At 40.5% G+C, this 19,108-nt stretch overlaps 1 protein-coding gene across 6 annotated transcripts in view; it reads left to right on the forward strand.

The window, feature by feature from the left end:
• Positions 1-14,393, forward strand: part of foxp1b (forkhead box P1b) — a 495,107-nt gene extending 480,714 nt beyond the window's left edge. For all 6 annotated transcript variants that reach the window (XM_078414505.1, XM_078414510.1, XM_078414506.1 and 3 more), the window contains 2 exons: positions 1,103-1,269; positions 10,346-14,393. In XM_078414505.1, coding sequence (XP_078270631.1) covers positions 1,103-1,269; positions 10,346-10,490 — 312 coding nt within the window. In that variant the 3' untranslated portion in view covers positions 10,491-14,393. The remainder of the gene's footprint in view (positions 1-1,102; positions 1,270-10,345) is intronic.
• Positions 14,394-19,108: the final 4,715 nt, after the last annotated feature.

Below are 19,108 nucleotides of genomic sequence, written 5' to 3' on the forward strand. Positions count from 1 at the left end.
TCGCTGAGGATCCTTCATTGCTTCTACTCTGGGGCTGTAGAGAGCATCCTGTCCGGCAACATTACAGTCTGGTTTGGGAACAGCTCTGCCCAGGACAGGATGGCCCTGCAGAGAGTAGTGCGTTCGGCAGAACGCACCATGGGAACTACACTCGTCCCCCTGCAGGACCTATACATCAGGAGGTGCAGATCCAGAGCAAGCAAGATCATGAGGGACCCCTGCCACCCCAGTAACGGACTGTTCCAGATGCTACGGTCAGGCAAACGCCTCCGCTGTCACGCTGTGAAAACGGAGAGGATGAGACGGAGCTTCTTCCCACAGGCCATCAGGACTGTCAACTTTGATAACCCCAGAGACTAAATTTTTGTCGACACTTTTTGTGCTATGTTTAGTAACTTATTAACTTTATTTATATGCTGTAACTGTAATTCTTTTTGTGCACAACCCGCAGGCATTGCCACTTTCATTTCACTGCACATCGAGTATGTGTATGTGACAAATAAATTTGACTTGACTTGACTTGACTTGATGGGACAGTACTGGATATACTTGAGTTACAGCCTCCTGCAAAGTGAGGCCTGTCGTAGCCAGGTAATCAGTCAAGGATCCAGTTCAGTCTGCGTTGCGTATATTTACCACATATCCCTTCTCCACTCCTCCCACACAAATGAATGCTGCCAAATTAATAAATTGTCAAACCGCTCTCAGAGAATTCCAGTGTTATTGATTGTGTAAGTACAATGGCAATACGTTAAAATGCTTCCATTTACATCCATATTGATAGAGCATTAGACTTGCCATTTACCATTTTTGCCTGGATACCGTTTTCTCACCAATCTTTGAGTTTTCCATGAATTGGCCTTATGAGCTGTAAATAATAGTCTTGGAAGTAAATATGCACGGCACTGAGCATTTGTACGACACACTTGCTTGTTATCATTTCAGAGATGGTACTCATGTCAGTGCCTTTAAACTATTCTGTGCGATGTTATGTAGTAAACAAGCCCTAGGAGATGCTAACACTGAAGATGAACTGCATAGCATCAAGCTATTAGATTAATTAGATCACTCTTTAAGCTTATTTTCATTGTATGCTTTGTAGGTTTCAATGGCTGAAAATAACATACCTCTATACACTACTGCTTCCATGGGAAATGCCACCGTAGCCTCAATGGTGAGTGCTATCCATGAGGAGCTAAATGGTGCAGTGGAGCATTCAAATAGCAACGAGAGTGACAGCAGTCCAGGACGTTCCCCACTGCAAACAATGTGAGTATTTAAGTCTTGCTTCTGCTCGCTTCTTTGCTTCAATCGTTTTTGTTTTTTTTAATTCAATAATCTTCTCTTGGGTGGTCGGAATCACAGAATGCCTGGTTGCTGTAAGGAACCGATGACTCATTTATCTGTCCTATTTTTCCCTCTCTGCCAGTCTATTACCACGTATTCACTTTTGTACGCCAAAGACTCAAAGATATGAGCAGTGACGTATAACAGATAACACAACATCTAACTGAGAGTGTCCTAGTTTGTGCAGTTGTGCCAAACATTAGCCATTTATTTCTGACTTACTGCTATTTTGACTGAGGCACGGATATTGTAACAGATACCAACTGCCCTTCGTTCCTTTGCCCAAGTAGACATTTTCATAATGAGTACAGAGAAAACTATACACTTCTGCACACTCTCATCTATATTGGCAACAACAACAATTCTCTACAGCCTCCTTCAGAAAGTGCCATTATTCGATCGTTTTCACCAAAATATGGTCATTATTCATCGTTAGCCTCGCAACCTATCCTTCACGAATTTGACTTTATGCAATGGGTTCTGGTTGGATTGGGTGTATGTTATGATCGCTTTGAGTCTTGCCATGACCCAAAGCTGACCACTGTGAGAGCAGATGACTCACATTTCATAGGCACCAAGCCAGCAGACTGTAGGACTTGTTGACAAGGAACTGCAGATGCTGGTTTCCAAAAGAAAAGTCATAAAAACGTGCTGGAGTAACTCAGGCTCGCTGAGTTACTCCAGCACTTTGTGTCAGACTGTGGAGATTCATCGGCTCGTCGGTACATGGGTCCTTACCACAGAGACCATCTGCACATTGTATTTTTAATCCATTTGTCTGTCTTCTTATCGAGTCCACATCACAAGATTAGAAGTTGTTCAGCCAGAGCTGAACACACTTCTCGGCATCTGCAGACAATGGCGTCTTGCGCTTCTTGTGTGTGGTGGTGGAAAGATTGGTGGAAACAGGGCCCTGACGTGAACGCTCTTTCCTCGACCCCATTTGTCTGTCAAAGGAGCAAAAATAAATTTAAATGAAAAATGATTTCACTTAAAATCGAAGAACTCGCCATGTTGTGCACCAATTTATTTTGATACCCTTCTAATTCTTGCACACTACGTCTACAATCAATGGTTTGGATCAACAGTAAACCACAGCCACCACCTTTCTCTGCTGACGTAACGTGTAAGTGACCATAGAAACATAGAAAATAGGTGCAGGAGTAGGCCATTCGGCACTTCGAGCCTGCACTGCCATTCAATATGATCATGGCTGATCATCCAACTCAGTATCCCGTACCTGCCTTCTCTCCATACCCCCTGATCCCTTTAGCCACAAGGGACACATCTAACTCCCTCTTAAATATAGCCAATGAACTGGCCTCAACTACCTTCTGTGGCAGAGAATTCCACAGATTCACCACTCTCTGTGTGAAAAAAAACTCTCATCTCGGTCCTAAAAGACTTCCCCCTTATCCTTAAACTGTGACCCCTTGTTCTGGACTTCCCCAACATCGGGAACAATCTTCCTGCATCTAGCCTGTCCAACCCCTTAAGAATTTTGTAAGTTTCTATAAGATCCCCCCTCAATCTTCTAAATTCCAGCGAGTACAAACCGAGTCTATCCAGTCTTTCTTCATATGAAAGTCCTGCCATCCCAGGAATCAATCTGATGAACCTTTTCTGTACTCCCTCTATGGCAAGAATGTCTTTCCTCAGATTAGGAGACCAAAACTGTACGCAATACTCCAGGTGTGGTCTCACCAATGCCCTGTACAACTGCAGCAGAACCTCCCTGCTCCTATACTCAAATCCCCTCGCTATGAATGCCAACATACCATTTGCTTTCTTCACTGCCTGCTGCACCTGCATGCCTACTTTCAATAACTGGTGTACCACGACACCCAGGTCTCGTTACATCTCCCCTTTTCCTAATCGGCCACCATTCAGGTAACAGTCTGCTTTCCTGTTCTTGCCACCAAAGTGGATAACCACACATTTATACCTAGCAAATACATTTGTGGGCGATATGTACCTTGCCCTTTCTTAACAAGGACTTGACCTCCATTCACTAACTCCCCTGTCACTGCATCTGTGCTCAGGAAGCTGATATATGGGGACTTCCAAGTACAAAACCATGTCCTACCACACCCCTGCTACTGTCTGCTTCATGTTCTAACATGCTGCACCACCCAATACAGAATGTTCTGAAGAAAATGATGCGCCCTTTATTATGCTGAGATTGGTTGCTTGCAAGTGCTTTCTAAAAGGGTTTCATTTTCACCAAAGTACATTTTTGTGTGAGCTTTAAACCATTTTTATTTGATATTGTGTGTGCGGTTTTTTTTTTTGGCTGCTGCAACTGTAAAAACCAAAAGTAACTTGAAGGCAAAATGGAGCGGAATTCTCAAAAATACAAAAGATTCGATCCCGACTATGGATCGGCACGGTGGCGCAGCGGTGAAGCTGCTGCCTAACAGCGTCAGAGACCCGGGTTCGATCCGGACTCTGGGTGCTGCCTGTACGGAGTTTGTATGTTCTCCCTGTGACTGCGCGGGTTTTCTCCGGGTTTTCTCCCACACTCCAAAGACATATTTGTAGGTTCATTGGCCTCTGCAAATTGTCCCGAGTGTGTAGGATAGTGCTAGAGTAAGGGGTTAACACTGGTCGGCATGCATTCAGTGGGATGAAGAGTCTGTTTCCACGCTCTATCTCTAATGTCTCAAATCTAAATCTTGGTTTGAGGTTCATGCTGGATTTTAACTTTGACAAGAACTGTAAAGGAACACCTATTAAATTTTAGATTTTTCAAAACTTTAAATGATAAGTTGATGACTTTTCCAACCTGCTAGCAATAGGAATGTTTACATTTCTTGTACTTTTTCGTTACAACGTTACATGCCAGTGTTTAAAGGTTGAAAGTGATCAGAAGCTTTTGCTGTTGTTACTGTCATAACATCATAAGTGATAGGAGTAGAATTAGGCGTGCAGCGTAGGTTTACTAGGTTAATTCCCGGAATGGAGGGACTGGAGCGACTAGGCTTGTATACACTGGAATTTAGAAGGATGAGAGGAGATCTTATCGAAACGTATAAGATTATTAAGGTGTTGGACACGTTAGAGGCAGGAAACATGTTCCCAATGTTGGGGGAGTCCAGAACAAGGGGCCACAGTTTAAGAATAAGGGGTAGGACATTTAGAACTGAGATGAGGAAGAACGTTTCCAGTCAGAGAGTTGTGAATCTGTGGAATTCTCTGCCTCAGAAGGCAGTGGAGGCCAATTCTCTGAATGCATTCAAGAGACAGCTAGATAGAGCTCTTAAGGATAGCGGAGTCAGGGGGTATGGGGAGAAGGGAGGAACGGGGTACTGATTGAGAATGATCAGCCATGATCACATTGAATGGCGGTGCTGGCTCGAAGGGCCGAATGGCCTCCTGCACCTATTGTCTATTGTCTATAGGCCATTCGGCCCATCAAGTCTACGCCATTCAATCATGGCTGATCTATCTCTTCCTCCTAACCCCATTCTCCTGCCTTCTCCCCATAACCTCTGACATGTGTACTAACCAAGAATTTATCTATCTCTGCCTTAAATATATCCACTGACTTTGCCTCCACAGCCTTCTGTGGCAAATAATTCCACAGATTCTCCACCCTCTGACTAAAGAAATTTCTCTTGATCTCCTTCTTAAAAGAACGTCCTTTAATTCTGAGGCTATGACCTCTAGTCCTAGACTCTCCCACCAGTGGAAACATCCTTTCCACATCCACTCTATCCAAGCCTTTCACTATTCTGTACGTTTCAATGAGGTCCCCCCCTCATTCTTCTAAACTCCAGCGAGTACAGGCCCAGTGCTGTGCTCACATTCATTGCCTTTATTAGACATCATAAACTAGTGTTGTTGCAGCTATAGCAGAATAGTGAATGAATCTGTCAATAAATCCAAGTAAACAATTTTTATTTTCTTATTAATCTCCCTCACATTACTGCTTGTATGTGATCTTGGAATCATAGCGCGTTGGAAAAGGCTCAGATTATTTTAAGCTTTGCCCTTAGTATTCTTTGAAGGAATCATGCGGTGTAGTTGTGGCTGCACAAACGAGAATGGTGAAAGCTGAGTAAAGATGAACAACTGTCATATTAGCAAGTGCCACTCTGTGACGAGTGCTTTAAGTGGCAGAGCTGGATGCATACGCAGTTCGACAGCTAGGTCCTATCGTCGATCAGAAAAATAATAGAAGTTAAATGATAGAATCGTAGAATCATATAGAAACATATAAAATTCTTAAGGGATTGGACAGGCTAGATGCAGGAAAAATATTCCTCATGTTGGGGGAGTCCAGAACCAGGGGTCACAGTATAAGAATATGGGGTAGGCCATTCAGGACTGAGATGAGGAAAAGCTTTTTCAGCCAGAGAGTTGTGAATTTGTGGAATTCTCTGCCACAGAAGACAGTCGAGGCCAATTTACTGGATATTTTCAAGAGAGAGTTAGATTTAGCTCTTAGGGCTAACGGAATCAAGGGCCGAATGGGAATCAAAAAGCAGGAACGGGGTACTGATTTTGGATGATCAGCCATGATCATATTGAATGGCGGTGCTGGCTCGAAGGGCCGAGTGGCCTACTCCTGCATCTATTTTCTATTTTTCTATGTTGGTGAGGCAATTTGGAGTATTGTGTTTAGTTCTGGGCACCATGTTATAGGAAATAAATGGCCAAGCTGGAAAGGGTACAGAGAAGATTTACGAGGATGTTGCCAGGACTCGAGGGTCTGAGCTATAAGGTAAGGTTGAGTAGGCTGGGACTCTATTCCTTGGAGCACAGCAGGATGAGGGGTGACCTTATAGAGGTGTATTAAATTATGAGAGGAATAGATCAGGCAGATGCCCAGAGTCTCTTGCCCAGAGTAGATGAATCGAGGACCAGAGGGCATAGATTTAAGTTGAAGGGGAAAAGATTTAATAGGGATCTGAGGGGTAACTTTTTCACACAAAGAGTGGTGGGTGTATGGAACAAGCTGCCAGAAGAGGTAGTTGAGGCTGGGACTATCCCAAGTTTAAGAAACAATTAGACAGGTATATGAATAGGACAGGTTTGGAGGGATATGGACCAAACGCAGGCAGGTGGGACTATTGTAGCTGGGGCATGTTGGCTGGTGTGGGCAAGTTGGGCCGAAGGGCCTGTTTCCATTCTGTAACTAATAACTATTCAAACCAGCATGAGCATACTAATGCACAAAGTGGCAATGGTTAGAGCTAAGGTGGCCTGCAGCAAAGTTGGTTCTTTTTTTAATATAAACAGGTTAGAGTGCAATCCTTTGCATCATTTTACATTGCAAACAATTCTGATAACAACACAGCCACTCAAAATAAAGGTATTGAATAAATCTGCCCGCAGCCACTGAAAACCCAAAAGTTGTAATAAATTCTGTGGAATAAAACTGCTCATTCACTTCCTTGCATTATAAGCTTAAAATAATATGCTGCAAACAGCACCATTTGCCAAGCATTAATGGTGGCTCCTATGAAAGGGTTCATGATTTATAGATCACTCTTAAAATATCAAAAGGAAAATTAATAGGAGCATTATAGTACCAGACGACGATATAATGAGCGCATATATAACAGTATGAAGTAATGGGAGATTGCTGCTCATGCTATATATGAATGGTATTGAGGACAGAGTTTTGAAACAGGAAGGGTAAGGCAGGATGGGTGGGTGTGCAGTCCCTCTGGGCGTTCGGGTATTTATAGGGATTATTATTGAGCAAATTCCCCCACAGCTGATGCTTGGAAAAATGCATCATATGGCAATCTATAGCACTGCCTGTTGTTTAAAGGCAAACATCAACATATGTGAGATTAGATGTTATGATTAATTTAGTATTGTTTGCTGCATCTTGTACATCTGCTTTGCATTGTAAAATTTGAATCCGGCGCAGAGATTAATCCAGAAGTTGCACTCCAATTTAAAGTCGGGGTTTAACGACGCGTTCAATTCAGCGAATGGAAGTGACGGCGTGTGCACTCTACAGGTTTAGGTTTTCCTGTGAAGTCAAGGTACATTTTGTTTTGTGGACAGCAGTTGCCAGAAGCACCAGAGTCTTTGAATGCTTTCTTGTTTATTGTGTCTCATCTGGTATGTTGTGCGTGAACAGTGGCGCAGATAAAATCAGCTCTGCTTTGTACCTGATGTGAAAAATACCCTGATGAAGAATTTGCTATACGGTGGTTAAGTCAGACCACTCACTGGCGTGGTGACATTCTTTGAAAGCTTCTCACGTGCCGTTGAAAGCTTTTTATGCGTACACTTTTTAAACACATCAGTAGCAATGCACGTATTGTCGAGTGAGGCATGTGCTCATTGTGGGTGAAAACAAGTTTTTGAATTTCTTTGTTAATCTCGGAAATACTGGGAAGTACACATCCAGTGCAGATTAATTATTGCACCAAGATGACAATTACAACTTGCTATGGTTCGAAGTTAGCTGCAAATCACGTTGGTGTAGATGGGACAGGCAGCATCTCTGGATAGAAGGAATGGGTCGAGACCCTTCTTCAGACTGAGAGTCAGGGGAGAGGGAGACAGAGATAAGGAAGGGAAAGGTGTGAAAATGAGACATCAAAATAGATGTAGATTAAGGAAAAGGTAGAATAAATCATTGTTTGCTAGGAGAAGATCACAACGAAGCAAACAGAGATAAAATGTAAACCAGGACCATCAGACTGGTCGGAGAACTGGGATGGGGAGGGATGGAGAGAGAGGGAAAGCATGAGTTACTTGAAGTTAGAGAAGTCAATATTCATACCTCTGGGGTGTAAGCATGCTGTGTCTATCTTTGGTGTAAACCAGCATCTGCATTTCCTCCCTACACACTCACATTGGTATGTTGTGTACATTGGCAAAAACACATGAAACCTCCAAACATGGAGTTGTGTTGAAAGTCATTCTCTTTATAAATCAAACATACAAATAGATTTTTTTAAAGCAAATGCAGCAGATAATCATGGAAAGGTACAAAGTGGGGGAGCGGCCGTTACTATAGGGAGGTTAAGCTCAATAAGGTTTATTGGTGATGGGAGAGAGAGGCAGCGCACTGAGGGGAGGGCGAAAGAGTCCGATTTATTGCTCCTTTTTCAAAAAGATAAAGAAGTGAATATCTGTGAAAAGTTGATTGTTTTGAAAGCAACAAGGGCGTCCTCTGTTTCTCCCACTGCACTTCCTGTTTTAAGTGCATGATAGTTAAGCCAAAGAAACAAAATCATTTTGAACACACTGTCTTATTTCAATTCTAGGCACTCAGGAAGGCGCTGTTTGCTTACTGGCATGTTTACACGAGCATGCTGACATAGCTTCCCCAAAATCTATTTGTGTTTCTGACTAGATTGTTGTAAATGTGATTTACACAAGACATTTTTCAATTGTTATCACTGTGGTTTCATAAAATCAACCTGCGTTCCCCCTATGGGTTATTCATGTGCTATTCAGTAATGAGAATTTGGCAGATCTCATCTCCTTAGTGCATCCCTTGCCCAGTCCAAGGGCTGGGATCATGTTCCGCCTTGTTTACAACTGACAGCATTATTATTCTCGTTAGGAATGCAGTTTCTTATCACACTGTTGTGTTTAGCAGGCTTTTTCCCCTCAGCCCTTGTTTCCTGGCAGTGCTTTTCTTCCATTATTGACAGTTTGTAAAAATATGCATTAATTTGGAGTTTAAAGCATGTATCATGGTGTCTGGTTGCTGTGTTTGGCTGAAGTTGATTAATGATAGAACCTCACTCAGGGTCATCCTCTGGAGAAAAGCCTCACAGGTTCTGCATGTTAACTAGAGCAGCATTATACACAGTGATCAGCTTCCACAAGGTGCCTGACAAACAGCGGGCTTTGTTGCACCTACTCTCATTTAATTTGGGTTTTCTGCATATTGTAAATCTATTGTTTTATTTAGTTTTTAAAAAATCATTTGTTATGTAAATTTTTTTTTGGAGAGTTTGTTTTTTCCAGTTCCTAAGCTCTTCTTACTTCGATTTTTATTTTTAAAAAGAGCCATCCGCATGACTTACTTTACTCACCTTTTCACTAAAATACCCACGGACAGGTACATGGATGTGACATGGATCAAATGAGGGCATATAGAGTGCCCCCCCATAATGTTTGGGACAAAGACCCATCATTTATTTATTTGCCTCTGTACTTCACAATTTGAGATTTGTAATAGAAAAAATCACATTCTTTATTAAAATCTAACAATGTGCGCTTTAACCACATGTGATTTTTTTCTATTACAAATCTCAAATTGGGGAGTACAGAGGCGAATAAATAAATGTTGGGTCTTTGTCCCAAACATTATGGAGGGCACTGTTGGTCGGCATGGGGTAATCCAACCGAAGAGGCTCGTTTCTGTAGATAGACTCAAAGTTTAGTTTAGTATTACTACTACTATTGACAGAAAGATATAGCAGGCTAAAATCAATAGAAGTACAAACCACTACCTAAAAGGGACACATATTGGAAAATAAATTCTTATCAAAATAAAGAAATGTACTTGCAGCGCAAAGTTTTAATGAAAATCTAGATTTTATTCCAAAGCTTTGGTTTAGTTTAGTTTAGAGATACAGTGCGGAAACAGGCCCACCGAGTCCGCACCAACCAGCAATCCCCGCACACCAACACTATTCACACACACACACACTAGAGACAAATTACATTTTACATTTCAAATTACATTTATACCAAGCAAATTAACCTCCAAACGTATTTGGAGTGTGTGAGGTAACGGAAGATCTCGGGGAGAACGTCTAAACTCCGTACACACAAGCACCCCGTAGTCGGGATCGAACCCGGGTCTTTGGCGCTGTAAGGCAGTAGCGCCACTGTGCCGCCCTTGGAGTACGTGTTGGAGTAATTAAGCAGATGGGTGATATTTAGGGTCGGGACCCTTCAGACTGTTGAAACAGGCTTCAGGGCCAGTTTATGTGCTGTATGACTTGGTTCAGCTTTTCCTTTATTGTCGTTTAAAACCAAAATGGTCTGTTTTGTTTTATTTAAACAGGTATCCAATCCATGTTAAGGAAGAGCCAATAGACCCAGAGGATATGGAAGGCCCCTTGTCCTTAGTGACAACAGCAAACCATAGTCCAGAGCTGGACAATGATAGAGAATTTGAAGAGGACCCAGGGAATGAAGACATGGAATGAGCATGCTTGCCATCATTTCCTGAGATGAAGATTAAACGAAAAGAAAGCTTGTCAGACTTACCTGTGAAATCTCTCCCTAATGTGGCAGTTTGGAGGAATTTTCAGCCCCTTTTTGACAAAATAATGAAATGTTTTGAATGACTTTTAGTGCCATTAAGAATCCCATTGGGGAATGTTTCTGATTTTTTTCTACTTTTTGTTGGAAAAAAAGGAATTTGTATTCTACGTACATTGGATGGACTTGTTTGGTACTTAGGATTTTCCTCTCCTGAAGTCAACATCAGTGTTGAAAGTTACTGAGCTGTATTGTCACCCTCACAAAGACTGTACAGCCGACATTGGACTGCAGTTCTGCCAAGTTGGACTCATGGGTCTGATCAAAACTGTTAAAATTGTTCAAACTGCAGGTAGAGCTCTTCCCCAGAACTTGCATATTCAAAATGGAAGAGCGAGTCTAAAACTGAGTTGCACAGTCCTGGAAGTGGATTGTTTTAATATCACTGCCTTCAATCCACACTTGTTTTCATGGGGCAGGGGAGAAGGGAAATAATTTGTGAAAAATAATTTGCTGAAATTTTATTGTATCACTGTTTGCTTCTGCTGCACACAAGCAGTTTTATAATTGTAGGCCACAGGCCTAATGGACAACCTCATTAAGTTCGGAGTTCAGCATTAGTGGTTGAATGTTGAGGTTTTTTTTAAAAACCAATGGGCCAAAATGCCTCGCATCAAGTTTGTTAGACATTCAGTAGCTTTTCTGTCATCCACTCCCCTTTAACTTCACTGGGATTATTATTATTTTTAAAAAAAATACACAGTTCAACCTCAGGCCAGTTTTCATTGCGTGCACAGTTTCACAGTACTGCTCATTTTGTCCGTCTTGTGGGACGGCAATCAGCGGGCACGTTTTAGCGTCGACTGGCAGAGTCAACATTCCAAACTCCAGGCGAACGGTTCACTTTGAGGAAAGATGCCACCAGTGAACAAGGGGACAGAATGACAGAAAAGAAGCGCATTGAGTGACTATCCCTTATCTCCTGCGTGTGCGCCATAAACCTATTCCTGTTGTTCAGGTTCAGTAAGGAGATAACCGGAGTTGAAAGCAAGTAGAACATGAAAATGTGTTGTCTGTATAAAATAATAAGTTACACTGCAGTTTAAGCTTTTTTTTTTTTCAGTTACGGTTTTCACGTCCAGTGCTGTGTTAAAGTAGCTCAATAGAGATTTGTTATTTCAGCAAAACTTAGAAAAGTCTGCAGTAGGCATCAAAATAGAAAACCTTATGTCACTAGAGCTTATCTTGCAAGCCGATGGTGATGCTGAAGCAAACTTTACGTACAGAAGGTAATTCTGTTAAATATAGGTCATTGAATTGTTTTCCAATATGCTTAGCATCCTTCCTGTCTCGAGACTGCGATTGGTCACTTTCCTGTCACTTTCCCCCCCCCAACCCCACTCTCATGTATTTATTTAGGACTATATAGGTTGTCAGTTGAAAAAAAAAGCTTTCCGAGCTTTTATTTATTTTTTCTGTTTTTTGTTAAAAATCAGATAATTTTTCTGAGATTACCAAAGATGATCTTAAAAGGTAAATTATGTTCTCTGTTTGACGCTTTATCTGATGAAGCCAAATATCCTCTTATTGTTGATCAAAGGAGGTACCAGAATCTAGAGGGGAAATGGCTAAAAATGGACTGATGCACAGATGCTAAACCTGTGATGTTAAAGTCTCCTTTTAACAATGTCTGGAGCGGGCCAGGTGGATGTTTCAACCAAAGGTATTATCTCTGAAAATCCAGATGTTTTGTTTTCCTATAATGAATTACGGTTTTTTTTTTTGCTCACTCACTGTCGGGGAATTTTAATCGTAGAAATCGGTGACCAAACCAGGGAATTATGGCACTAGGGCCACAAAACAAAGGGAGCAAGCAGTCCATCGGAGGAAGGTGAATGTAGAACTTTTCTGTGCTGATGAGAGTAGTGCGGGGGGAAAAAAAACCTGAAGATGCAAGATTCCAATGGGAATACAGAGAGCAAAGGAATCATTTCCAAGAGAGAACTGGACCACATTAATAGTCTTTTTAGGTAAAAATAAATGTTCATGGTGGAGGCTGTATTTGAAAGATGGTGTGTGACTTTTGTTTGGAGACCAATCTACTTTATGCCAAGTTTACTTATTTTCGGTTTATTTTGGCACACTTCAGCAAAAAATAAAAAATGTTTGTTTCTTTTCCATGTTTGCCACAAAAAAAAACCCTCCTGTGCACTCACAAGCTTGGTACAAGAGACATTGCAGCAGTTATTTTTCAGCATAATCCAAATTTCTGTTAACTGGGCGGTCTGTGGTCTTTTGATATATATTTGTAACGGCATCTCAGGCAGCTTCTTGTGGATGTACAGGCAGTTGCTAAATGGGATAATGAGAAAAGACCCCATGCTTTCAAACTGAGTGGCCCGTTGGTTAACTCCGTATGAGGGAAAAGGAAGGTTAGATTAGTACATTCTCAGCATGTGTAGCTAGACATGACTAAAGTTAACAGCATGAGAAACTGTTCGTACGCATACCTCAGTTCAGACTTTTAGGGAATGAAAAATAAAACATTTCACTCAGTTGCACTTAGTTGTATGTCTTGCATGTTTAGTCTAAAGACTAGCAAAAGTAGAGCTTGCATATCTAGCAGGTGCCACAGCCTTTCAGCAGAATCAACTCTGAACCTCAGGCTTTTTATGTACAGGATTTCAATGACTGAACCTTGTCACCATATCCGTTTGGATATACAGTTGCTTCTAAAGGGTGGGGGGTTTGTTACATTGTACATAAATATCCCAATGTGTTGGTGCAAGCCTTTGTCTTTTCTGTTTCTTTCTAAACACTGTTCTTTTAAACAAAAACAAAAAAAGTCTGCTAAAATCACATTTGCTTTTTGTGCAACTGCATTGTATTGACTATATTAAAAAAAAAAAGAAAGCTTTGAAAAACGACTGTATGTATTGAAACTGCAAAATGTTCTGCACATGTATTTTACTTATTAACCCCTTGCTTTGAAAATAACAGAAGACATTTGCTGACATTGGGAGAAAATCCCTGACTTTTGTTTTTGCTTTAACTGTAGTACAGTTGACAGAGTTTTAAGTTACCATTGAACGAAGCATTTTGTACAGTTTTTGTTTGTGTTAGGCTGTTTTGATACTTCTTGCTTACAAAGGTCCAGTCACTGCCCTCTGCAGCTGTCTTAAAAGTTTGAAGGATTTGAAGAAGACAGTTTAAAAAAAAAGTCATTTCTCTTCCTGCTGTCGTGAATACTTAGCATGATGAATTCCAGGGCCAGTTGCAGCGGAGTAATGATTATTGAAACTGGGGAGCGTCAATCTGTTGAATAATTTTTTTTTATTTTAAAAAAGAACTTTACAAGGTGCCAAGATGTAAAGATAATTTGTTACGTGCTTTTTCTATAAGAAAAGCATACATTATCATGATCGAAGTACCATGATTCAGGTAGCTTCAATGTCAGGAATGAGAGACACAGCCTTTACACTGTCAAAAGCCAGTGAATGAAAATCTGTTTCTTAAAGGGTTGTTTTTTTCAAAAATGGTACAGATTGAGGACATTGTGTTATCATGGTGCTTTGAATGTTGTTGCTGCCAGTTAAGAGATTATTGTAGAGGCACACAGGAACTCATTCCTTACATCAATGTAATCCATCATTCCATGTCTGTTGATGCAGACAATAAAAAAATTCATGTGTGTAGTCAGTACTAATTACTGACATTAGCATTCTTAAATGCAATAAAAATGCTGGTTGTTCACACTGTTTGCAGTGTTGTCATTTTCAGGAGCATGTTGATCCCTGCAACAAAAAAAACCCAAATCATAATTTTCAGATGTTATTCCACTTTTTTTTAAAATCACATATCGCGAAAATTCCCCCGTAACAGATGAAATGGACGGTTATCAACCACGATCCTGACACTTTCCTGACCCACTCATAAAGCTGACCAATACAAGTGCAAGTACTTAAACATTAAATTCTCCCATAATTAATAATGTCAGTTAAACTGTCTTCTTGGAACAGCAATTTAGGTTACTGCATTTGATCAGCTATAAATTCAAACTGCATTAAAATGCTAGAAATATTAGTAATATGGATTTCTTGATGGAAATTATTGCTGATCACAAGTGGTTTGTTTTAATGGCCAATGCACAGGTCATGTTGGTCACAAAACTGAGTACACAGGTCAGGTCTGTACACTTTTAATCTTGTGAAACAAGCAATTACAAATAGTTGCATCGATTTGTTAAAAAGCTTTAGGTGACATAAATTGTTTCCAGTTTATCTTATTGCTTAGCCTTATGAATGTCAGGGGTATCACTTTAATTTGGGTCCCAGAATGATCAGGGTTACCATAGGAGTTGTGCAATCAAATATATGATTAGCTTGCTATCTTTAAAAAGCCCCCAATGGAATCACCGTTTTGCCAGATTGGCAAGTTGCTTGAAAAAATACTTCTGCATGTTATGCACAAATGTTCCAAAAATTTGTTTAGCAAATATTAGCACATGCTGTAATGGGATACAGAAGTAATTCTATACTACTTGCATTCCTCATTAAGTTGACCCCTCTTTAAAGCACACATGCTTTTTATTATTCTACGCCCAAGTAGAATATCCACATTTCAAGAATTTCCATCCAGCTCAAGATGTCTCTGGCACATGCACAGCTGAATAATTCAAAATGCCTAAGCCTAAGGAGAACAAACAACTCGAGACTTAACAGCTGCTGCATGTCTTATTGAAGATCCATTTAAATAGGATTTAAATTAATGTTGAAATTAATAGTGCTTTGTTGTTGTAATGAAAGGTTATTGAATTGTGTGTTTTGAAATAAAACGTCTGTTGCACAACATTTGTGCAATGATAATTGTTTCAAAATACCTGTGATATTTTTTTCCTTCGCAGTTTTATTCTCTGAAAGTCAAATATATTACAGTAAACTTGAATACCAGGTGTAAAAATAGTAAATTCACTGGACGATCACAATGAAAACAATATAGTCAAATTTTCCCGATCCTAAACAGACTGCATAGAATGAAGCAAACAAAAAGTGATCCGTTATGCATTACTAAAAGATGTTTGTACATTTAAATCGTGCTTTCTAGTTTATTGGCTGAGCAGAAGTTAACAATCCATCATCAAGTATATTAAATGTTTGTGTATGTTTTCTATTGTATATCCTTTGCTGAAAGATTAATTTACAATACTTCATACCCACAGTACAAACTACCTACTATATTAAGCAATATTTGTGAATTCATGCTTTCATTTGGAATTCCTTTGGTTGTTATTTTAAAAATTAGCTCATGTAAAATAGCTAGCAACTCTATTAAAATTGTATGCATGATCTTTGTTCTACCTGCTATGTGACAAATGTGTATCTTGTTTTCACAATGTACATTGACAAAACTCGAGCCGGAACACAACAGGTGTTATTAGATGGTTGCATTAAAGGGAGATTCTTAAAAATATCAAAGTGCAAAAGTTGTATTGAAAAATATCATCAATCAGAGTATTACTTTGTAATCGTTCTCCAAAAATTTGATGTGGTAGATTTGCCTCGTTTGTTAAACACCGATTAAGCCAAGTAGCAAAGTTTGCCATCTCAATAGAGCTCATTGTTTGTTTAATATAGTGAGACGAGAAGTGAGGCTGGAATATTTTTTTGGAAGGACTGATGTTTGTATCTGATTAAATAAAAGTCCAATCTGTAATTATTTCATCAAGTAGGACATTCAGAACTGTTTCACAATTACAATGATTACTGGACTTGAAAAACAACATTTTAAATTCCTTACAAAAATCCATCCAACGTGATTGCCTCTGTGACTTACCGATGTGAAATAACCGGTTGACTACGAGGTCTTAAACACATGACCTTTTTTAGCATTTTCCCTTTTGAATTGGCAGTACTGTGCAAATTGCTTTGTTGTTTTTTGACGATGTTTTCTGCTAAAGTTCAATATTATGTATTCTCACTCTGTATCCTTGTGTTTTCTCTGTTTTGGTGTTATCTTTAAGCTCTTATCAACTGAACTACAAAAATCCCTAATAATAACAACTTGAGATTTTAAAGTTAACCAGCTGAGAGTTTCCTTTTTGGTGACCCGCTCACATAAACATAATGAAGTGAATTATTAAAAATAAATACCATATTGAACTTCCAGGGCATCAAGAACAATTAGAGACAGGTTTCAAAGAAGGTCGTGGCAGGTGTATGCAGGATGCTCTGAAATTTGACCCAAGGATTTGAAAGGACTTGGCAATTTCAGCTCCCATTTGCCGATTGTTCAAGGCACTTATATGTTGATAGTAGATAGTTTGACTGGTTGCTGTGGTCTTGTAATTAGGATGGAGCTTCAATGCTTGAAACACAGCCTAAACACTCTCCCCTGACTCTCACCGAAGGAAGGTCTCCATCCCAAAACGTCACCCATTAATTCTCTCCAGAGATGCTGCCTGTCCTGTTGAGTAACTCCAGCATTTTGTGTCTTATCTTCAGAGTATAGACATCTCAAACTGTACCCTGCAGTTATCTAACCTGTCTTGGAAGGAGTTCCTTGTAGGTTACTCTTTCACTAAAAGTCTTTGGTGACCATCTGCAGTCCCATCCTACCTAAATTTTGTTTGCCAGACTTAGATAGTTCCTCTGTCCCTCTCTTTCCCTCCCCCTTCCCAGTTCTCCCTCCATCTTCCTGTCTCCACCTATATCCTTCCTTTGTCCCGCCCCCTGAGATCAGTCTGAGGAAGGGTCTCGACCCGAAACGTCACCCATTCCTTCTCTCCCGAGATGCTGCCTGACCTGCTGAGTTACTCCAGCATTTTGTGAATAAATACCAGTTCTTCTTAAATCTGTGTCAACTGTTAAAAACAACATCTGCCATCTTGGATCTGAATCCAATTCTCCAGTAGCAGCAGTTACAGGAACCTCGGTGGTTTTCATTCCAGCTGCAAATAGAGGGCAGAATCCTCTCCTGACTTTGGGCAAATGACTGTGAATGTGTTCAGTTGAGCAGTCTATAAAATTGAGCATGGGTAGTGCTTGTTAGGACAATATCCTACCAGTTTGAGGAAGGGTCTCGACCCGAAACATCACCTATTCCTTTTCTCCAGGGATGCTTTCTGACCCGCCGAGTTACTCCAGCTTTTTGTGTCTATCTTCGTATGACAATGCTGGATATATAACTGACCCATCCTGAGTTTCATCAGGGGAATGGGATTGGAAAATTGGCCATTGACACATGGATTTTTTTTAATGTAACAAAATATCACAAGTCATGACTAAGCAGCTCAGATCGGGAGAGGAATTCTGCATTCTCAAATTGCAACCTGAATCCAAAGATATTGCAAATTGAAACATGGCTGAAAATACTTGTCTTTTGTACTGAATGTAAAAATGATTGAAACCGAACTTCCCCATCAAAGGAACTAAGCAGCTGGTATTTTGATACAATTTACTGAAATGAAGCACTACTTGGACCAGAACTATATAAAACTGCAGTTGCAAACCACAAGTTAAAAAACAGGTTGCCTGATATAGAGGCACTTTCTGTGTTGTGAACATTATTACGTGTTAAGTGACACAATTGTGACACAATCATAATATTTAGTACAGTGTAGTATTGCTGGTGGCCACTTTTCCAAATCTGCTCCAGATCTTTTGAAGAGCAATCCATTTAGTCCCATTCTCCTGTATTTTTTTCTCCTCCTAGTATTTATCCTCCATCTAAAATCTACAGCAGAATTATTTTCCTTATCTTATCCAAATCTAACAGACACTAGCATCTGACTCATGTCGCCTCTGGTTCTTTTGTCAGACATCTCAAACCGTACCCTGCAGTTATTTAACCACCGTCTTGGAAAGAGTTTCTTGTAGTTTAGTCTTTCAGATAAAGTCTAAATTACATCAGATCTACCAAGTCTTCTCTTGGCCCCCTCTGCTCCATTGACTTACTCTGGTCAATCAAACTTGGCTGGAACAATTACAGTAAATGGGGAGGTGAAGGATTTGTACAGTGTGGCACAGTGGCGCAGCGGTAGAGATGCTGCCTCACAGCGCCAGAGGCCCGGGTTCGATCCCAACGACGGGTGCTGTCCGCGTGGAATTTCTACGTTCTCCCTGTGACCACGTGGGTTTTCTCCAGGATCTTCACTTTCCTCCCACACTCTAAAGACGTACAGTTTTGTAGGTTAATTGGCTTGGTATAAGTGTAATTGTCCCTAGTGTGTGTCGGGTAGTGTTAATGTGCGGGGATCGCTGGTCGGCGTGGACTCGATGGGCCGAAGGGCCTGTTTCCGCGCTGTATCTCTAAACTAAAAATAAACTAAGGTACAAATGATAAGTGTGATGCTCAAACATAGGTTTTGGATAACCTCAAGACCAGTACCCAGTGCCTCAGTGCAGCCAAATATTTCATCTGCCTTATTTAGCTATTATATCAGCTTGTCCTGAAATCCGCAAAGATTTATGAGCAAATACCTCCCCCACCCAACTGGAGGCAACTGGACCATTCAGACAAAAACAAATTTCCCCTCAATCAGGCTCTCCATTAGCTCAATGCGTGT

Source organism: Rhinoraja longicauda, chromosome 17 (genome assembly GCF_053455715.1).
Source record: "Rhinoraja longicauda isolate Sanriku21f chromosome 17, sRhiLon1.1, whole genome shotgun sequence".
Classification (NCBI taxonomy): Eukaryota; Metazoa; Chordata; class Chondrichthyes; order Rajiformes; family Arhynchobatidae; genus Rhinoraja; species Rhinoraja longicauda.